Source organism: Nymphalis io, chromosome 6 (assembly GCF_905147045.1).
Source record: "Nymphalis io chromosome 6, ilAglIoxx1.1, whole genome shotgun sequence".
NCBI classification, from domain to species: Eukaryota; Metazoa; Arthropoda; class Insecta; order Lepidoptera; family Nymphalidae; genus Nymphalis; species Nymphalis io.
The window spans coordinates 10,836,824-10,861,471 of record NC_065893.1 but is presented as its reverse complement, the minus strand read 5'-3'; the positions used below and the strand labels follow the sequence as shown (position 1 = coordinate 10,861,471).

General features: G+C 32.8%; 1 protein-coding gene across 1 annotated transcript in view; it reads right to left on the bottom strand.

The window, feature by feature from the left end:
• LOC126768948 (EGFR adapter protein-like) overlaps positions 1–24,648 on the bottom strand; it is a 119,178-nt gene that overhangs the window by 71,790 nt on the left and 22,740 nt on the right. The window contains exon 2 of the mRNA XM_050487432.1: positions 23,336–23,416. Coding sequence (XP_050343389.1) covers positions 23,336–23,416 — 81 coding nt within the window. The remainder of the gene's footprint in view (positions 1–23,335; positions 23,417–24,648) is intronic.

The window sequence follows — 24,648 nt, the reverse complement described above, 5'->3', positions numbered from 1 at the left end:
ATCGTGGGTTCAAACCCGGGCAAGCACCACTGAATTTTCATGTGCTTAATTTGTGATTATAATTTATCTCGTGCTTTACAGTGAAGGAAATCATCGAGAGGAAACCTGCATGTGTCTAATTTCACTGAAATTGCCACATGTGAATTCTACCAACCCGCATTGGAGCAGCGTGGTGGAATAAGCTCCAAACCTTCTCCTCAAAAAGAGGAGAGGAGGCCTTTAGCCCAGCAGTGGGACATTCACAGGCTGTTACGGACGGAACCAAAGTTAATAACTCATGCAAAACATTTGTAAAGTTCGTATAGCTTTAGAGTGCAATATTTTTTATGATTTATGATTGAATGAGTCATATATAAATACGATAAGTATCCAAAAAAATAATCTAATGGTAATTAGTTACCACTGCCCATAGACATTTGTCCTATAAGAAAATAACTTTTTCTTACTTTGGAAACAAAGATGTTATGTTCCTTGTGACTGTATTTTTACAAGCTCAATTGCACTATGAGAGTGAGGAGCGCTTTTAATAAGTCTCTCAAGAATGCTCACTGTAGGCGAAATCAACCAGGAGAACTAAAGCATCATCATTATAATATAATATGTTATGACAGTAATTTCAACGATTTATTATTTATTTCGACATTATATGCGTCAATATAGTATTATAAAATTTAAGGAAAAATATTATCAATATATAAAACTTGTTTAAATTCATTACGTTTTAAAAATTCATTTTTTCAATGCTTTATATGTATGTTGTAATTGTGCTTTTACATAAATAATCTTTTTATTGCGAATTCAACATTTTTTTTTAGAATTGCACTTGAAATATCTTACAATTTGAGCCTCACTATACAAAGTCACTGAACCTTTTATCTCAAGTCGTCGAATATTTCAAAGAATCTTCCGAGAATTTCTGAGCGAATGCCAACTTTTCGAATATCGGGGAACGACGTCTGCTTTATAGCAGTAGATAAAGCTTATGTATCCCGTCCCTGATAAGGCATGATAAGAAAGGGTAGTCGTGTCCGACTTGTGGGATAAGCCTGCTATTTCTTATCGCCGCATCATGACCGTAATTGAATGTCGCCAATTTCCAACGTCCCATTCTTTGAAGAGTTTTTCTAGATAGTATTGATTATTTGTGTAATCATACTAATATTATAGAGAGTAAAATTTGTTTTAATTTTTATATGGTCATCAAAATACATAAACAGGGATATATACTCGTCTGTGTCCATGTTTAATACCTAATATATAGGCAGAAAGAAACCAGAATATTAACCAAAGTTTATACACATTAAGTACAAAAAAAAAATACCGAATAAAAAAAAAGTTTAAGCTTAACGTAAAATATTTTAAGAAGCAAAAGAAATATAAATAATAAAAAAAATGAGTAAATTATCCCAGTACCTTAAACATTATTAATAATTCTATACAATTGTGTGAACTATTTATATTTCTATTTTATAAATATATGGTATTATTACCACGACGGGCGCAGGTGCTATTTAACCCCACCTAGACATACTCTAGTTCTCGTCAGTCAATTAAATAAGTAATACTGACAGAGTAATACTATGTAGTATGTCTGCACTGGTACTCAGCGCTACCAAGACGAATGCGTATGAATCTTGTGATATTCAAACTATCAATATTGTATATGATGTTGTTTTATTTGCTTGACATACAATATACTTCAACACCGTTTTAACGATTAACGTGATATTTGGAACACTAGAATTTTTTCATGAATAATTTTTTTATATTATACACTTGTGTAAAAAAATAAAATTTTATTTTCTGGTATCCCAGAAACGCTAAAAGGAAACACGGAAGACTGTTTCGAAGGTGGGAAGATGAAATTAAAGCAACAGCAGGGAATATATGGACCAGGACCGCACTAAATAAAATAGAATGGAAAGGAATGGAGGAGGCCTTTGCCAAATATGACTAACAGACTCTAACGGTCTCGGTATAAACTTGGACAAGACCAAGGTCATGTTCAATAGGCATGTCGTGCCGGGACCGATATACGTCGAGGGGAAACCTCTCGAAGTTGTTAGTGAATATACCTATCTAGGACAGATAATACAAGTCGGTAGGAACAACTTTGAGAAGGAAGCCGATTGAAAAATTCGCTTGGGATGGGCAGTATTTGGCAACCTTCGTCAAGTCCTCAAGTCGTCTATACCGCAATGTTTGAAGACGAAAGTCTTCAACCAATGCGTCTTACCTGCCATGACATACAGTGCCGAAACGACTAGACTAGTACCGCAGTTAGTGTCCAAGCTGCGGGACTAGTCCACAAATTCAAAGTCGCTCAGCGTGCTATGGAGCGAGCTATGCTCGGAGTATCTTTAAAGGATAAGATCAGAAATGAGATTGTCCGGAAAAGAACCGGAGTCACCGACATAGCTTGCAAAATTAGCAGGCTGAAGTGGCAGTGGGCTGGTCACGTATGTCGTAGGATCGATGGCCGTTGGATCAGACGAGTCTTAGAGTGGAGACCGCGAATCGGCAAGCGCAGCGCAGGGCGCCTTCCAGCCAGGTGAACCGACGACCTTAAGAAGGTGGCGGGCACCAACTGGATGTGGAAGGCGGAGGACAGGGAGCTTTGGCGCACCTACGGAGAGGTCTATGTTCAGCAGTGGACAACGATTGGCTGTTGATTGATTGATTGATTGACACTTTTGTGTAAGTCGCACTACCGATCGCCATGACAATTTTACTGGTACATGTATATTTTCAATAAAACGCAACGGACGGAGTACCGAGTTGAAATTTAACAGCATACACTCGAAATTTATATATATATATATATATACGAACTTGTTTTTAAAATTTTTTTCTATTACTATTATGTTTTAATCGTGTTCATCTTCTACTCGATAGTTCAGTATTTTAAGTGATATACTTAAAAAGTTCTACAGTAGATATAAATACCTAGAATAAAAACCCAAAAATTTTCGAAGTCAACTTAACTTTTCATTTTGATATAACTCTGTTATAATATTGGATGAGCCAGATTGTAATGCGGCCGAGTCAATATTCCCTATGATTGACGTTTACATAATAAGCTGTCTCAAATAATATACATTATCGTAATCTCACGAACTTAAACTATCTTTATTCTAATTTCTAATATTTTAATATATAAGATTAAGAATTATCTCAATGTAGGCGAATTCGAAGAAAACATTAATCAAAGCGCTTTTACATTGCTAGTGAACGCTGGAAAAATATTTAATTTTAGGAAAGAGGTCACACCACCGAAGTACCAGCTGGCCACAATATTTCGTCCACACTGGCAGAACAAGAAGCGGCCTCTGACCCCAGGCAGTTTGTTTCAATGCAGATGTGCTTCGAGGCAAAATTCGCCCTACTTCAAATGTTACTGCATCCACTGCATTTATAGCGCAACTTAACGCACAATATTATGCCACGATACTATATAAGTATGTATTTACATAAGAAAAATAGTATATGTAGTATATCAGTTGTCTGGTTTCCATAGCACAAGCTCAATTTAGAATTAGATGGCCGTGTGTGAAAAATATCCCAGGATATTATTATTATTATACATATTACTTCTTATAGCAACTTGGATAACAATTTAAAAACGAAACGATTATGGTAATCAATGGTTAAGCAAAATATACATGTTATGGGTAAAATTTAGCAACTGAATCGTAAACTAGCTCCATACAAAAGCTGAAATTCCATACACAATATAGCGTCGGTGACAATACACCCATGTTCGCTAAATTTCACACTTACATGGATTTAATATAAGAGAATTTGTTAAACGTTTTTTTTAATGGCAATTTATAAACTTATCAATAAAATATGTAAGAGGCAGAACACTTAATTGCTATCAAATACATTAGCCAAACTATTGTATGAAAGATGGTAATGATAAATAAACTTTCGTGCGATATAGCGCTACTTTGTACTAATATTAGTGGATTGCGACTTTATCTTGGCACCTCTTTGGATACTGTTACAAGTTTATTCTTGCTTTTACATGTCACTGCGCTTTATGTTTTGTTTTTTTTACGGAGAAAGATTTATTTAAGCTTTGTCCGAGTAATGGCAAAGCTCGTAAAACATATAAGAAATTTAAAAAAAAAACATATCGTGTCTAAAAATAAGTTGACAAGCAACGATTTATTTATTGGTATTTAAACATAACCGTAATTAATTGCTATAAACAAAGAAATACGATAAGAAGGTCATAAGATTCGTTAAGTACATACATATATTATTATATAAACAAATAACGGAAAAAAATATATTGACATACGTACTTAAGCTTTTTTAGGTAACTATTTACAACAAATGACTGATATTTTTATTAAGTACCTAAATAATTTAAAACAATTACATTCGTACCATAATGAACTTTTTTGATATAAGCTTTATTATTATTACTTAGGAAATTTAAAAATGTTTGAAAGATTTTATTATGCAACTGTTAACCTTACTTTTAGGAACTAAGCATCGACAAATTACAAGTCACCTGACTATAAATTTATATTGATTTGTGTTAAACATATTATACTAAGATACAGATTTCAATTTTCAATAAAAAAAACATAAATAAATGTTAAATGATTTTTCATCAATACATTGCCAGACATTTAAATGAAATCGGAAAAAAATGAACTGAATGACTGGTCAGTATTATTGTTTAGAATCTGCGCAAACATCTCACTGCACCAGATGTGCGCGCCAGCCCTAACTCTCAATAGTTCCAGTAAGCCTTTGTATAAAAGATGACTTACGAAAACTTTAAAAATAATGTAGACATATTTCACGAGGTTAATTGATCATAACTTTCTTTATAAGAATAATATTAGGAGGAGTTTCAGAGTGATGAAATCTTTGTGAAAGTTATTGTGAAAGTTCGCTCGTGAGCTCGGCAGATACGAAGGAAAAGGTAATTTAATGAAGCCTGTGGTGCTTGTAACACATTAGACTCTGCCCGCCACGATATCTTTATTATGCCCCGATTTAATGAACGTTTGAATATTGGAAATTTAATAAAGTGTTTGTACATTATACATCAACTACCCGTTCTGATTAAACACAAGGATAATTAGGGTTTTACAACCTAATAAATTTTTAATGAGATATAAGTAAATATTCCAATAAATTCAGCATCATGTTTAATAATAAGCTGCGTTAATAGCTAATCTTGCCGCTTATCGTAAAATATTTTATCTTCTTCTCATGTATTCAACAAATCATAAACTATTACTACAAATCTCGATGTAAAAAAAGATATTTACTGAAACTTTTTTTATATATATAGAATAGGAAGGCGAACGAGCATATGTGCCACCTGATGGTAAGTGGTCACCAACGCCCATAGACATTGGCATTGTAAGAAATGTTAACCATCGCTTACATCACCAATGCGCCACCAACCTTGGAAACTAAGATGTTATGTCCCTTGTGCCTGTAATTACACTGGCTCACTCACCCTTCAAACCGGAACACAACACTACCAAGTACTGCTGTTTTGCGGTAGAATATCTAATGAGTGGGTGGTACCTACTGAGACGAGCTTGCACAAAGCTCTACCACCATTAAAAACTGTAACGTGTAACTAAACTATCAGACTGTGACTAACTGATACTTAATATTTTTTATATTTTTTGTCAGACATTTTTATTTAAGTTTTCATATTACTTTTGAGTAACGCTAGAGATATACAAAAACAAGCTAGTCTTGTCTACAATCTTCAAACTCGAAAACCCCTAAGGTATGTTTTTAATAAAGCAAGAATACACGTAGATGCTTTTAAATATATTTACACCAATATTGTGTATATTCGCAAAAAATATATGCGTAATCACATATATTTTTTCAAAATTCATTCAAATGCGAATTATTCAATATTATTCAATGTTATTCTATTTTGCTAGCGAATTAAAGGACTTTTATAATTTTGTTTGATGTGTTTGCATCTAGTGGGAAACTTTTTTCAATTCTTATTTATCGTATCCTGTTTTATAAACGAAATATAACAAATAAATAAATAATTATTTACAGATTATAAATATAGTTTTATAAGAAGGATAAATAAAGTTAGTCAATGAATTATTTGGTATTTCTGAATAAAGTATATTTCTGATTTGATGTGAAACTTTCTTACTAATTGATTTCAGTAGTGTTTATATGAATACGAAATATTAAGCTTGTTTATGATATTAGTATAGTATTTGAATGTTTTTTTGTTACACTTTATGAAAGTTATTATGAATTGCTTACAAATTTTAAATATAACAAAGAAACAGTCAAAATAGTTTAATTCCCAAATTATCATTCAAATTATAAAATAACCAAGCGATATGCAAAACACACAAGAAATTCTTTATATATTTTTAATTTAGCAACAGAGGCATTTGAATACTGTCTGAGATCCTGTTGTTAAACCATATACATTGTCTAAAAAACGACTTACTGATTCTATGTAGTCTAGTAAAGGGTTAATAACTTTGTGTTTGTCCCTTGTACCAATTTTATGAGTATCATAAACATTTATTTGTATATACATAACATTTCAGAATATATATAGGGAAGCAGTTAATATCTATTTTTTTTAAATCCATACGTAGAATAGCTTTCTTCTGCAGCACACATATCGTATGGATTACTGCGTTAGGTACCCCAAAGCACAATAGTATCGGTCTAATTTTTTAATCGCATTTATAATCGCATTAGTCTATTCGCCAATCCGCATATGGGGACATTGCAACTTGGCATCAACGGTAAGGCCAAGAAATTCAGTTGACCCAACAGCGAATGCCTTCTTGAATAATGACTGGTGTAATATTTTTATCAAAACCAGCACTCGTATTTTAATGGATTAATATATTAATAGAATTATAGTCTGGTTTATTACATACTACGTTTTTCTTTTTTGAAAAATTAACTGAAATTATCTGCCTGCATCGAATATTAACTTTCACACGAATATAATCAGGAGCTTATAATTTTTTTTGCAAAATTTTACTAAGAATTATAGAACGTTTTTTACTTAACATTAGTAAGTTGACGTAGCTAACTTCATTAAAACATCCTGCAGGCGGGTAGTTCCGCTACAGGCTCTCTACGAGTTGCAGTTATGTCCTCATTAAGATATGTTTCATTTTAATTATAAAAAAAATAAAAAATCTTTCGAGTATTTAAACTAGAAAAAACTTTTTGTTATTATACATATGAATTAAATATAATAATTATTATTTAATATCAATCCAAAACTACAATAATATTCTGATATATTTTGTATCTCACTTGTGATATGTTAACAACAAACGAATACTCTAATCTAATACATGAATCCTGTTATCATTATTATATTTATGTCGCTAATGTGTTCTGAAATGAGTTTCAAATTTCTTACAGAATAGCTCTATTAATCAAGATCGACGAACCATCGTAGCATTTTTATAAAAGTATGTCTTTGTCTATTTCTCGTAGCAGATTAGAAAACTCATTGAAAATATATGATTATATTTAAAACAGCGGTTATCTTTTTGTACCAATTTATAAATTTTAAATCTCTACTGCCAACGTTGCTCACCTGTAAATCATTTTGCTAAATTTTTCCGCTCAACTGCGCTATAACGGTCTTGCATTGTTTGGCCATTTATAATGTGTTTTTTACTGGATCTCAAATACAATAACTGTATATCTCCTACAAATTTAACTACTTTCATAAGGTGGTAGGGCTTTGTGCTTGTTTTTGTTTACAAAACAGCAATACTTGGTAATATTGTATTTTGGCTTAAAGGATGAGTGAGCTTGTATAAATACAGGCAAAGACATAACATCTTAGTTCACAAGGTTGATGGCGTATTAACGATGTAAGATATGATCAATATTTCTTACAGTATCAATGTCTGTGGGCGGTGGTGACCACTTACCATCAGATGGCACATTTGCCAGTCCACTTACCTATTAAATATCAAAATTTAAAAAAAAACTATGAAAAGTGTCAGGTTCCTAATACCAGCTTATTTAAGGCCAGTAGTAGTAAGTAGAACCCCTTTACAACTTTTTTGCGGTATGATATTTTTTAAATATTTCTTTAAGTTTTAATTTTTAATCGGATTTATAGAATTAGTTACAATCATTTATTAAATTCATACATATATAGCTGTATACTTTACGTGTTCATATAACATTTCCAAATAACATAATTCTTTTTAATTTAAAAGTAAATAAGACTATTTTTGGGTCCCTTAAAGCTTCCATTTCACGAGAAGAGCACCCGGCCAATATAAACGGAGAGCCTTGATTAAGTAATTCCAACAACTATTAGGGAAGTGGTATTATGAAAACGGTAATACTGAGTGAAGGATAAAGCTCTTGAACGCCTATCACTCCCCCTCACCAGTGTCTGAATTATGATTAAAACTGCCCAAGTTCGAGTGAAAAGTTTACGTTTAACTTTATAGTAACTTAGATCATGATCCAGATGATAGAACACCTGGGTACTCACAAAATATCTGAGGTCATAATCCATAACGACTATATATATATTATGTATATATAAACTAGCTGCCCGCCCCGACTTCATCCGGTTAAAATAAAAATTTATTTTATTTTTGTTAAAAAAATCCTTAAACTCAAACCTAGTGCCACCTACAGGGTGCAATCTAAACCATCTTGAGACCCACTCGAATAAACACAAAAAGTTTCATCAAAATCAGTCAAGCCGTTAACGAATAGTTCAGTAATATACAGACGTGTAGTTTAATTATATTATATAAATAAGAAAAGACATGTTCGTCAACCGATTTTCTTTCTTTTTTGGTCCGGTAACTATCGTGGTGCTCTAGAATTATCAACAATAAAATCGAAAAATGCAAACTGATAAATGTTTTCATCAAATTTTCAAGAACGATTATTGTTAAATTTCGACCACGGGGCACCCTTAACAGTTCACATTATCTGTATATTAAATTTTATCAAAATCGGTTGCTACTAACTAGTAAAGGATAATTTACTTGAAGACGTAGTTTATATACTAAGTTAAGGAACACATCGTAAATAAGAGAAAGTAATCGTAACAAATGTTTCTTCAACGTTCCTTTGTATAATTAAAAATCTTTATTTTAACAACTCAACATATTGCAGTAAATGGATCTTGAAAACTGCCTTCAAGCTATTGAGACGAAGGAGAGGATGGCTATGAGTATTAAATACGAGTATATAGGCAAGCAGTTATAGTTATTATTATGAAATACTTTATTTAGCTTATCGCTGTTCCAATGTGGGTTCGACACACATATACATGGCAGAATTTCATCTGCCACGTGTAGGTTTTCTCACGATGTTTTCCTTACAAATAAATGATATTATTTTTATCTTTAATATTCAACATCTCATTGGTTAAAATAAATATATTTATTGGAACATTTTTTGTCTACAACATGAGGGTACAAAAAGTTATCATATTGCATTTATATTAAGGTTCAAATTCGTATCTAAAATCGAAACGAAAACAAACTAGGTCTCGTCTTGTTTTAAGTAAAGTAGCTATTTATCTTTGCAAACACATTAGGCGCACAAAATAATCTTTCTACCTAGTACAAGTATTAACTAAAGTAGCGTCTGAGTAAGTAGGGTTAAGGCCAGGTTTCGCAAAAATTTAATATAAGAGTTTTTTAAAAGGATTCAGCCCAGTACTAATAATGACGGTGGTAATTGATTAATTCGTATTTACGAATCGCACAGGTAATTTCTTTACTACATTATAATAATTGTAGAACATTTTATGTAATTTAATAATTTACTTCAAGCTATGTAACGCTAAAATAGAATTTAAAGAATGTTAAAACATTTTCTTTAGCAATAAAAGTTAAGAATTTCATAATAAAAATACCTTTCAAACTGCTACTATGATTTTCGTGACAGAAAGACTCAATTACTCCCATTTTTAACATAGCATTGTGGCTTTTGTTACCTTAAAAACAAGGTCCCTTGCCGCTGGGGAAGATAAAAATGTATGTGACATAAATATGTTATAACTATAGAATAAAATTGAATTCTTATGTCTTAATAGTTTTACTTTACTCACCGTATCTAGTTAGTAGCTCAATCGATGCTTGTGTAATCCCGCTTTGGTTTTAGTTACATGTCATATAATACTTAATACAATAAAGTATGTATGTTAACTGTTGGATTACCAAGAAAAATGTGTACAAAGGGATAACTTATCTCTAACAAGAGATCTCTTCCAGAAACCCTGAATCTAGTGGAGATTATTTGTAATACATATTTATGGTGTAGGTACAATATCAATTAGTTTTATATTATAAAATTCAAGTAGACTTAACGATAAATGAATATATTACACGCTAAATACAAATAAATATATTAATATATACCATTATCTATAATATATATATACATTCAACTTATATAGATACAAAAAAATATATATACATACATATAAAATAAATTAAACTTAAGTGGAAAGAAAGTGTTGCTTAAATCTGATTTTAAACGATCTTATTGTAACATTATTATGGAAAATATTATCTGGAAGAGAGTTCCATAGGCGAGCGGCAACAACGGAAAACGAGTTACCAAAGGAAGTAGTATTAAAAAATGGTACCTCAAGAGTTTTCGACGCCACACATGCGCGTACTGGTCTTTCACGAGCAGGACAAAACAGAAAACGCTCATGTAGGTAATCAGGGCTACCATGGTTTAATATATTAAAAAGAAGCGATAATATGTGCAAGCTCCGGCGAAGTCGGATAGGAAGCCACTTTAACTGACGTCGATATTGAGAAATGTGATCAAATTTGCGCAGACCGTAAATGAAACGAATGCACAAATTTTGAAGTCTATCTAGTTTGTCAAGTAGCTCTTCATTCGCATCAAGATAGCAAACATCAGCGTAATCCAGGAAAGGAAGAAGAAGGGATTGTGCAAGTAAAATTTTTGTTTTGAAAGGAAGGAAATTCTGCAAACGTTTTAGAGAATGCAGAGAGAAATGGACACGTTTACTGCCTTCGTTAACCTGAGCTCTCCATGATAAATTGCAATCTATGACTAACCCCAGATTACTAGCTTGGTCACTATATGCAATTTGAGTTCCATCATAGACAATTGATGGTACAATGTCCCAATTAATCTTGCTACGTAACTATCTGGTACCTATTATCAATGCCTTCGACTTCAAGGGATTAACAAGAAGCCCAAAGGATGCAGCCCAGTTCTTAATTTTTACAAGATCATAATTGATATCATGTATGGTCGAACACAGATTTGATAAGGTGACGTGTCTATAAATTTGTAAATCGTCTGCATAGAGATGGTAGTGAGAAGAAATAACTTTGGTAATTTCATGTGCTTAATTTCTGATTATAATTCATCTCGTGAGGTGGTCCTTGACGGTGAAGGAAAACCAATCCGCATTAGAGCAGCGTGGTGAAATAAACTCCAAACTTTCTCCTCAAAAAGGGAGAGGACCCTTTAGCCCAGCAGTGGGACATTCACAGGCTGTTACTATATAACATATATCATCCAAACTCTATCAACAAAATACATGTTCCATTACGAGTAAGTGTTTTGTGTAACAATTTGTCGCTGAATATTTTCACAATCCAAATAAATAAACAGATCCGGTGCTTATTATCACAATACACTGAATTGGAAGGTTCAATTTCATTTCGGATGGAATAATATACTTTGTTCAACGAATATATTGTTTGCAGTAAGCCGTCCAAATATAATGAAATATTTATATTTGTATTAAAAATCTATTAAATAAATGTACGTTATTAATAATTGTTATTAAGAGTCATAAGTATCTTGGATAACGTTAATCAAGCTCCGCTAATCAAAATCAGTAATGACCTTTGTTCATTGTTGAAGAATAAAAATTACTTATTGATTGTCAAACATATCTACCACCGGTAATGAAATGATTCAGATAATTAAAATGACGTTGAATATGAGAACTCATCATATTCATAACAATATTACTAAAATTTAGCCACGATAGCCAATCGCGGGTTCGAAACCCTATAAAATTTACGTGCTTAGTGTTTATAATACATTCGGCAGGAAAAGGAAAATCACACAAGTATCCAACAGCCCACATTGGAACAACGTGGTGGGATAAGCTGCAAACCTTCTTCTCCAAAGGACAGGAAGCCGTTTCCTAGCAGTGGAACATTTACATCTGTTACTTTTACTCTAAATCAACATGCATTCTGAAATTCACGAAACGATAATAATAATTATACTTCACATGCCGCACTCATCAAGTACTAAAGACAATAACCATTATAATATTTACAACAAAGCATTTTAATTCTATTAGTTTAAAGTTGTAATTTGCTTGGCAGCTCATTTGCATTATTAGGCCACAAGCCTACAACATGTATACGACGGATTACGACGTTGACACTCATAATTAATTCCTGCGACGCACGGAGGGCTCTGGGAATTAAAGGGGGGCAAGGGGCTTGGTCGTAAAAAAGTAATCAAACTTTCATCGTATGTGGCAGGTTTTAGGCAAAACCTTATCAACATTTCAAGGGGGAATTCTCCTGGGGTGTAAATTAACTTTACACGGGAGAATATGTATTAATTGTTGTCTAAATATTTAACGTAATTCCTTACTTAAGAGAACAGATTGTTGGCTAATGATATGTGTGTGTGCGTTTGTACAAAAAACTAATTTTATACGTTACGTTACAATACGACGATTAGCTGAATCAAGATTTATAGCCACGGTGGCAATTATTAAAGCGTACTAGCCAACTATGCAAGATATTATAGTACACAGTCACTATTCTCTCACTTTAATAATCATATGATCGAATAGAGTTCAGGCGCAGGAACAAAGGCTTACTTCCAGACACCAAACTACGGCAGCGAATAATCTTTTGTGAGCCCGACCTTGACCTTGAACCCAGGACCTCAAGATCTGGGGCCTTCTAATAAGCTAGTCTCTAAATCAACGAAGCAATCAGTCATGAATACGGTTTGTTATAGTAAATTAAATTATTTTGATAAAATGAGGTTTCATTTTATAAAACGAGGTTATGACGTGATATTGGCCATATGGCGGAGATGGTCCTGTGGGTGGACGTAGATCTTCAATGAAAATAAATTAAATCAAGCAAACACTATTGAGTCCTTTCATCTAATCATCATCATCATCTCAAAATATTTCATTTTATGTTCCTGCCCGAGTCTAATGAAATTGTATTACACGCTATCCATTGCAAGTTGCACTCGAACAGTATGTTAGAATAAGCTACTGAATAAATTACTGGTGGTAGAGCTTTGTGCAAGCTCGTCTGGGTAGGTACCACCCACTCATCATATATTCTACCGCAAAACAGCAGTACTTGTTATTGTTGTGTTCCGGTTTGAAGGATGAGTGAGCCAATGTAATTACAGGCACAAGGGACATAAAATCTTAGTTCCCAAGGTTGGTGGCCCATTGGCTATGTCTAAGGGCGTTTGGTGACCACTTACCATCAGGTGGCCCATATGCTCGTCCGCCTTCTTATTCTATAAAAAAAAGCAACAAACATTTGGAATGTTCACCATAACAGCAGAAGTATTAGCCCAGCAATGCACTATATAACAATCATTATATACTGCTTAACAAGTGTATATACACTCATTACTACGAAACTGCCAAGAATATATAGTTATTTTTCTAATAGTTAGTGTACCGTAACAGCTTGTGAATGTCCCACTGCTGGGCTAAAGGCCTCCTCTCCTCTTTTTGAGGAGAAGGTTTGGAGCTTATTCCACCACGCTGCTCCAATGCGGGTTGGTGGTGCGGTTAGTTAGTGTGCTAGTAATAAATATTAATCTTTGATTGTTAGTCAACATACGTCAATAAATCTTTATCGCATTTTACTCGTAATGTGTCCACTGTATAGTTGATCTAACACGCATATAGCGTCGTATACACATTGATATATAAACGTATATATGACATTTATAAATGAAGGGGATGTGCACGTACTGTTTATCGAACAGCTTTTACAGATGTTATATCATTTATGTAGTTAGTTTATTTTTAGTTGAGTATTCGTCAATCTAACCATGTACATTAGGATTTACTTCAATTAAAGAGTTATGCTGAACGAAAATGATCGTATATTATTAGAATATAATATGTGACATTCAATAATTACAACATTGAAAGGATACACGTAACAAATAGCTTATAATAGTAAGTCGATTTCAACATTTCACAAATGAGATACGAAAAGAGCTGTTATAGAATGGCACTGCTAGACGTAGGATGAAATCAGAGTATCATATAAACCAAAACTTGTGACCTTAAAAAAATCAAGATAATATCAAAATTAAATATGACGTAAGTGGAATTGATTCTGTTTTAATATTGTTTTTCGTGTCTTGTTTTCGATTAGATTAGTTGACGTGAGTATATGATTACTTAAAAATTATTATTATTTTAACTAAAACAGTACATCTGAATTTATAGAAGCGCATTCGTTATAACGTTTTACAAAAAAAAAACATTTATACGCAATCTGTGAGGCGTTTCATGTCCCGATTGTGATGCCATTCAATAGCTGCTCATTTGTACGACCGAGCGAGATAGGCACGGGATTGCAATCGTGAAACGGTCGTTTGCAATTTGCGTGGCAAATAACTAGTGATGGCACTATATTGAAATGTAATATATCGATAGGATTTATAATATAATCAACTATTGATATGCAATATTTAAATTTACCTTTACAGAACATCAAAATAGATGCAATTTCTTATTATATTCATTACTTTAAGCTTACACTAGAATATACTTGTCACTATCGTGGAAGTTACATCGTCATATGATTTTCGTCATTTAACTGGTGGTACACAGCCCGTATGTAAGCTTGCCTGGACGAATCTCGCCTAACAACAATACTTTATATTGCTCCTTTTATGTTTGACAGATGGGTCAGCCAAAACAGATACAAGACGTATTATCTCAATATGAATAATTGCTGATATATCGATATAAACTTAAAAGTATAAGCCATGCCTAGTACACATCTAACGCAGTAGTCTCTTGGGTGCACTGGTGGTGTCTCGGCACATCGCACAGATTGGATCCAGACAGTTTGTTACACCGAAATGCCGCCTCAAGGCCACCGTAAATAGCCTACGAATTAAGCTAGCCTTTATAAAGCCAAACAAGAATGATTTCAGTTTGTTTTAAAAGGGAAAATGTAATATAAATTGGGCTTAATAATTACAAAATAAGACTTATTTGAAGTTATTAAAATATGTCAATTATTCGGAGTAACTTAATCAAGCCCATTTATTACGTCATTTAATACAATTTACAATATATCAAATGACACTTCTACACTTGAAGCAAACAGTACTGTAACAGACAGTAACAGCCTGTTAATGTTCCACGGCTGGGCTAAGATCTCCTCTCCCTTTTGAGGTTTTGGAGCTTATTCCAACACGCTGCTCCAATGCGGGTTGGTAGAATACACATGTGGCAGAATTTTAATGAAATTAGACACATTCAAGTTTCCTCACGATGTTTTCACCACCGTCAAGCACGAGATGAATTATTAACACAAATTAATACATGAAAATTCAGTAGTGCTTGCCCGGGTTTGAACCCACGATCATCGGTTAAGATTAACGCGTTCTAACCACTAGGCCATCTCGGCTTTTTTTTGACTTGAAATAAAAACAATATGAAATTTCAAAATAGTTATACTTCCAGATAAAATACTCATAAAACAGCAATTTTTCAAATCGATTCAAAACTTTTTCTAGTAATACTGTTTGCTATTGCCTTGAAAATCTTTAGTAATACGACATCCAGACGGCTCAGCGAAAGTCAGAAGAGGCACGCAATATCCTAGACGCACAAAGGATCCCTTGTGATGGGTCCGGTGTCGTTTCACTTTAATTCGGCCGACTCGTCTGCGGCTGTGGCGGCTGAACAACAGATTAATCTCGATGTAGCCGCGAGCGGAGCGATTTCCTACAACAGCAGTTGAGTTCGCTACTACTTGAATTTTCTTACGGCCATGTTTTTTGCTAATATGCGTTTATCGAAGATTTATAGCAGGGTCCTAGCTTGTATAAATCAAAAACACTTTTACGGAGAGTTATTGAACGTTTGACTATCTACTTTTAGTGAGCTTTTACACGCCCGATAATTTATTATGAATAAGACTGTTAGTATTTTCATATTGGATAATTGTCTGTTTGAAAAACTTAACCGACTTAAAATTAAATTTGAGCAATTAAAAAAAAAACAGTCCTCTATTTTTTACCCTTAGGGGTGATATTTTTTCTTTATATTTAAATGCAATCAAACAGAAAAAATAATAATTTATATTGATTTCATAAATTACTGAAATAGCAAATATAAAAAAATGTGTAGCGCCTAAAACTATTTATTTCTTATCATTAGAAAAAATATATAAATTTGCTCATGATACCTTTAGAACCGAGTATGAATTGAAATCAAATGTAAGTCTACAAAGATTTTACTTTTGTATTACATCAAAATATTTGATTTTCAATTCTCTCAGAAACTCCATTGACTCTTATTATCCTGATAACTTAATCTTCTGAGGACAAACATTAAACTAAATCAATACTTAAAAAATATAGTTTAAATAATATGTTATAATGAAACGAAAGTAACGGGAGGCAGTAAGATAGACAGACAGAAGAATGTTAATTCAAATGAGTCTGAAACAAATAAAAAAAAACGAGTGAACTTATTCTCTAGACTGTTCATTGCCTCGTAATAAAAACTCAAAATGAAACTCAAAGGTCTGTCGCGACGATTTTTTGTATTTTATTCAGTATTTTAATAATGGACAGAGCCGGGATTTTTGAGACTCCAATATTAAATACTAGACTACAATGTGGGTAGCGATGTTAACCCTACATCACTCTCCCTTCGACGCTTTGATACTCCCCCTTTTATTTGTTTCTCGTGCTTACACTTTAATCATTGTTTTTATTTTTACTCCATAAACAGCTATAAAGAAACATTGTATAACTCTCGTGTATATGATCTTCAATCGTGCTAGTTTTAGTATTATACATATGAAATTAACTTTGCAAAAAGACGACAACCCCAAAGCACTTACGTAAGTTGCTTAGGTAGAAAACTTTTGGTTGTAAATATTTCATTTATATCATTCCTGGCTTCTATAGCGAAAAACAAAAGTCCACTGCAATTATAAGTTTCTGAATTTTTCTTGTAAAGTTCGTATAGCATAAGTCGGCTTTCGAAAATTTTCTATCGAGTCGATCCTCAAATGTCAAATTTGTTTCATACAGTACAGCATTGGTAAAAGTTTCCAGCCCGTTGGCAGCCAACAATACGATCGCTTTGACTAAGAAGTGGGTGTTAAGAAACGGAAGTTTTTAAAACTTTTCCTTCGAAACCGATACTTGAACCGTTGGATTTTATTTTGTTAAGTGCAAAATGGTGTTTTTATATTTTTTTATCGGTGAATCAACTGAGACAGGACTATTCAAAATCAACCTACTCTAATATTTTACTTTAAATGTATACCTATTTAGTTTTAAAATAATTATGTATATTTTGTAGGTTATGTTATTTGCTAATTTTTGTAATACAGGTACATTATTGGATTAGAAAACCTTTTTTTTATAAATTAAAGTAATATTAAATGTTTTGACCTGTTACCGTGTTTTTTAGTATCTTATAGAAAACTTTTTTTAATTTTTACAAGGATTTTAAAAATATGGAAATTATTCTAATAGTTAAAGTATAAGTTTTTTAAATAGAAACTTCGTTATAATTTATCAAGACAAATTGCAAAGGATGATTTTGCAAAGATGCGCTTAAACTAGAACTTGTAAAACATCATAGTGATGAACGACTTTTAAAATTGTTGTTCAGTATTAAATCTTTTCACTCTTTCATTTATGGGTAAACCGTCAAATTACCCTGACCAGTTACACGCTGGTAATATTAATAATTACTATCCATATACTCAGGATTGCATTAGAGTATAAAAAAACAGATGCATTGAACGGTGGGCAATTCAATACGACTTGCGCGTATTCTGGCGAATGGCCAATGGACCTAGCAACGTTTTCCGAATACGAGGTATCTACCATTTTCTAATAAACTTCATGCTATTTTTTGATTTACAAAACAATATTTTTAGTTGTAATATAGAATCACGGAATTCTGAAATCATAAGCTAGCCACGAGATTAAGGGAGCAGTATATCATCACAAGCTCGCGCTCGAAAAGGTAAGCAAATGTGTTGAAAACGAAAGATACTCGGGTTAATTTATCCGAATACTCACCGCGAGATTTAGGTCGCTACGAGTTTTTCGCGCATTCGTGTTTCTTGTGCAACTTTGTAAGCTTTTGTCCACTTCTATGGTACTGAGGACTATTCGTTTGCTTTATTTATTTCAGGTGTTATTTCAAACTGAGCATTTTTTAAAATACATTGACAACATAAAATCATCTACGCTCCGCTTAACCAAATATAAGCCTGAGTACTCTCCAGAATTATATTTCAAATTATAATTCAATCATTTAGGTTAACTATTGCATCTTGACAAGCTGGTAGGAAATACGTCTATATTTGTCTTTTTATTTATTTATTTAGTGTGAATGAGTGTATGAGCTAGTCTTATAAAAATATAATACTTTATTCAAGGTCAAGTCTTAATAAGGTCATTTTATGTGAAAATCACTAGTTCGGTATTTGTTTATTATGTATACGCTCTATATATTTAAAACAATCTTATATATCTATAGTAATATGCTATAACAATTGTTACAAGCTTCTAAGTATTAAAATTGCTTTATGCAAGCTCGTCTGGGTAGGTACTACCCACTCATCAGATATTCTACCGCAAAACAGCAGTACTTGGTATTATTGTGTTCCGGTTTAAATGGTGAGTTAGCCAGTGTAATTACAGGCACAAGGAACATAACAAGGGTCCCATGGTTGGTGACGCATTGATTATGTAAGCGATGGTTAACATTTCTTACAATGCCAATGTCTATGGGCGTTAGTGACCACTTACCAGCAGGTGGCCCATATGCTCGTCCGCCTTCCTATTCTATAAAAAAAGGCTAAATTAAAAAGTATTTTATTAGAACAGTAAGCAAACTCAGTACTTATTAGTTCACAATTTACAGCTTTGCTTCGGGTCCAAGAAATGTATATACTATGTATATATTATTTATTATAACTATTTAAATTATCACTTAATTTCAAATTTTAATTTTCAGTCTGTAATGGTCAAGTATCAAATTATTTTAAACTTTATCTATTAAGAAAGATATCACTTTAAGCCTATCGCTAAAATTATTATTTGTTAATTTACTCATACCCGAATCTATTAAAATTCTCTGATTTACTTATAAACGTTGCTTAGCGGGTTATGAATTAAACCACATTAAAAAGAATAATAATAATACTATGTTGTGTCTTCTTCTTTCGAATGTCAAATCAATGATTTGAATTATAAATACAGTTATGTACAGTATTTTTTTATAATATATAACAATAGAATAAAAAAAAAACGCATTACAAAATTATCTATTATTGGCCTATCGCTTATCATTTGGTTCAACATTCATTCATTGCCAGATCGTAAGCTTTATAATATTCGAACACAATTACGCAAGCACTAAAGTAATTGTGATGATATAATAATACACATATTAGTCGAACTATCAGGTGGCCTTTGCCTTTGACTTACTACTACAAATTAAAAAAAAAACTTATATTTGTGGCAGTTTAGCTTTACAATTCCTTCACATGCCTCATTCATGCATTCATCATTGTAGCGTTTGTAGGAGCCGACTAGTATACTTCACGGCGCCTCACACTTGACCTAGCCCGCTCTCGACGATTATTATCTACAACGTACATCGCACATCGCTTTTTTACATATACATTTACATATATTACATAGAGAACTTGACCAATTGACAAGAAATATACTTTGTTTTGTATGAAGTCAATTGAAATACATATGTTATTAAATAAACAAGCGCTAACAAAGAGCGATGAAAAAAGGTTGATAGAATTCGTATATAATGTCATATAATTTAAACAGACAGTAAATAGACACTAAATTCATTTTTATTTCCATATTACTCCTATTTTATTGTTCTTTTTTTTTTATTAGTATATTTTTTATATTATTTTTTTAGTTTTAGTACTTAGGTTTGTTTTGTCATCTTTTTAATATATATAATGAATTATAAGCACATGATTTAGTGGTGCTTGCCCGGGTTTGAACCCACGATCATCGGTTAAGATTCACGCGTTCTAACCACTAGGCCATCTCTGCGTATATGTAATATAATATATATATATATATATATATATATATATATATATATATATATTACATATTATTATATTATATAAACTTTTCGTTCTTTGTTAGTGTAAACAATAAATATATAGTTTTTATTTGATACACAAAGGCAAGCGTACAAGTTAACCTAATTGCACGCCTGCCTAAAGTTAAGTGGTCACCATCCTTTGTTGCCCGGTCACGATGAGGGGTGTCAAATGCCAGTGCATTGTAAGAAATGTCAACTATTCCATATTACGTAAATGTGGACATTAAATCCCTTCTGTTTGCAATTACATTGGCTCACTACGACCAAAATACAGCAATATAAAGCATTTGTGTTTAGGGATAGAATAATAATGAGTTGATACCCGAACAGGGCTTGCAGAACCCTGCCATCGCTAGTTTTATGTAATAACGTGAGTTATTGCAGCCAAATACTTTCTCCTTTACGAATTCAATGATATATATTTAATAAAATTGGCTGTAAAATATTTTTATAAAACAAATGGAAATATTCAATTAAAATTTTAATACATTTTGATTGTTTAACAAAATAATCTAAAATAATAAAATAGTTATTTATTCATTCTATTTGTTCATTTACTTAACATGTTTTCTAACAAGGGGAAATGTAATCTTATTTATATTCGAAGTATGTAGAGATTGAAATAACTGATTAGAGATTCAGTTCAAGTCGATAATAAACCGAAGATCTTGATAACATCATCTTTATTACCGCGTTGAAAGTACTCACATTCCGAATTGTTAAATTGGAAATTATATAATCTATTTTCTTAAAAAATATAAATATTTTTTCAAATACAAGTCGTAATGAGTTCGAAATTTTCCAATAAAACATATGTCATATATAACACTAGAGAAACACACATTGCATGTTATTTAAATATGCTTTTACAAGTACTTCTAAATCGTCTTGCGTTACCTCCGGTTCAAAATTAGACATATTGAAAACAACAGGCAGATTAGTCAGTTTATTTACACTCACACATTCGCATGTTTTTTATTTTCCTACCGCACAATGAAATGTAACAACGCTTATAAATCTATATGTATTACAGTGATTTATATAAACTGAAGTAACACAAGTGTAGTCAACTATTCTAAATTAAATATTGCTAAAAATGTCGCAATACCTAGGCGTGGACACACGCCAATCATACGTCAACGTCCAATTAGATAACGTCAGTCCTGACGTACATACATATACAAGATGCTATCTCCTGAAGTTGGATCTGATATCAATCGGTTTGCTCTTATTTATTGCTGTTATTTATTGTAACTGCTAACAGTTGAGCTTTATATATTTAATTTAATTGCATTGTTGAATTAATTAAAAAAAAAAGATCACATAGGGTCCTAATACTTTAAGTGTTTTTCAATAATCAGCTTACGTTGTATTATAGATAGATTTCCTAACAAGTTATTTTAGTTTATTTCGCGTTTTCGAGTTTCCTCCACGTGTAGTTTTGGAGATATGGAACTCGCTGATGTCGTGTGACAGCGATAGCGACTCCGTCTTTTCGGTATCTCGGGATCGCTGACTCATACTACCGTGTTGCCCCGACGGTAGGCTCACTTATGCGCGACTCTATTCCTAGGGGAATCTCGTTGTAAAGAGAATCGTCCTAGCCCAAGTGACACTTGCCACGAGAAAGGGTAAGTTAGCGCCGACGTCTCTTACGCGGTCTTTTTCGGTGGAGCGAGTCAGCGGTGGTACTATTATTACAGTATGGTTGTATGGTTCTATGAGATCGTGCTTAGTATTAACGAATTAAACCTCTATTTAGCAAATGGTGCACGCGCCCTTAATTCAAAATGTATATGTAAATATTTCCTTTGTAATCTTTGGAACTGGCTTATTATAGAAAGGTTCTGGAGCGTGTTCTGTTGTCAATTAGGCTTTTACAGCCTGTGTGTAGCTGATAAAAGCTAGTCACTAGCCTTTTTCAATTATTATAGTATATGTAGGCGCTCGGATAGGCCACCTGATAGTAAGTCATTACCGCCACCGCTGCGCCGTAAGAAATATTAACCATTACAATAATTATTACTTACATCACCAATACCCCACCAACCTTGTGAACTAATATAACATCAAGTTACTGTTTGTTGGTAGAATATCTGATGAGTGAGTGTTACCTATCCAGACGGACGAGGCCACCAAGTAAAACTAAGGCCGCACTGCAGAATAACTTAGACGATTTTCATTTTTGCGATTTTTAACTCTTAAAATACTATTATTAATGAAATACATTTGCAACGAAATATTTTGCTCTAAGTAATCGTATATACGTTATATTTTTATATATAGACCCTGCGAAATTTTCGAATTTCAATATTAACCAAAGTTAACTAGCATTTTTAAAATAATATTTTATTAATAATAACAAATATATGTAAAATAAAAAATAATTAGTAGAATAACAGCGTAGTTCTACTTAATCATTTCGCCCCTCTATCTTTATAAGCTGCCTCGTTAGTCTAATTTCTATACCATGAGAGTGTGGGAATAAGAAGTGCGTAATTGTGTTTGCGCACGCACACATGGCTATTCTCCCTTGAGAATGGCTGCAATGTGCGTAATCAGTTAAGAAAACATTCATCATCATATCTCATTTAAAAAAAGATGCTCTACTTCATTTTCATGGCAAGCTATTCAAGTTTATCTGCATTATATTCTAATCTAGAAACTAAACCAAAAAAGCAGTTAAAACGCTCATTGGCGCTAATAGACATAAAACCCATTCAACGTTAATGCGCTGCTAACCTTGGGCTCCAAAATGTTTACACAAGTTCACACATTCTCCGAGGTAATTAAAACACTGCAAAGAAAACCATTCATGTTAAGCGGAAGAATAATTGTTATATGTTTGGTAAACACTAAGACGAGCTGTCACGAATGCTGACATAACATGAAAATTTTTAATGACATAATTGTTACCTTCATGAGATGCAGACGTCGCGAGACGGTGTCGACACGCGCCTCGTGTTCGCCGCCGCCTGCCGGGAACGAACCCAGGTACTGTAAAAAAAACATAAGGATGGATTTTTTTTGAATAAGCTACGTCAAAATATTTTATATATATATTACTCAGTATTAACAAGTCTTAAATAATTTCTAAATTACCCAATACACTCAGAACACAGAATACACTGGTGTAGGTACCATCCACTCAACAGATATTCTACCTCAAAACAGCAGAACTTGTTATAGTTCTGTTTCGGTTTGAAGGGTAAGTGAGCCAGTGTGATAACAGGCACAAGAGACACAACATCTTAGAACCTAAGGTTGGTGGATGGTTAACATATCTTACAATACCAATGTATATGGGCGTTGGTGACCACTTATCATCATGTGGCCCATAGTATAGCATACATAGTAATTGTATGCAAGCAATGACAATGTACTCCAACAAAGGGACTTAAATAGCTATTTCCTTTATCTTTATACTGACATAAACTTTCAAATTATAAATATTGATGTCCGTTATTATTCCAACCCTCGGAATGAATTAACCACGATTTGATTGTTCGAACCCCTCTTTCCCAAGGAAATGATCATATGGTCGATTGCACTTCAGTCAAGTAGTTAAATTCGCATATAAGACTATAGTAATATCCGTTTATAAGGCTATAGGTATCTACATTTATTAAACTTTTCATGTAACATCCTGTGAATGTCCCACTTCTGGGCTAAGGCCTCCTCTTCTTTTTGAGGAGACAGTTTTGGTGCTTTTGCCACTTCGCTGCTCCAATCCGTGGGTTGATATAATAGACCATCAGAGTTTTAGTGAAATTAGAACACATGCAGGTTTTCTCACGATTTTCTCCTTCACCATCAAGCACGAGATGAATTATAAACACAAATTAAGCACAAGAAATTTCAGCGGTGCTTACCCGGGCTTGAATTGACGGTCATCAGTTAAGATTTACGCATCGAAACCACTAGAACATCTCGGCATTAAACTTTTAACTAATAATAATAAATAAATTCAATGAGTAGTGCTCTACATTTATCTAAACCTTCTCATTGTACCGAATCATAAGGGCCTATCCAACGCAGCTCTTTATACTTTGTCTTGATTAAAATGTCATATCATTGCTCTGAAAATACAGTTACAATTCTAAAGTTAAGTACTTAAAATTATACAAGAACTAGCTACAAGTTTTCGGCTATATCGTTATACATAAAACTCTATTGGTTACGCAGTGCACGCCATTGAAGCTCTTAGCATGTTTTTTTTTTTTTTTTAT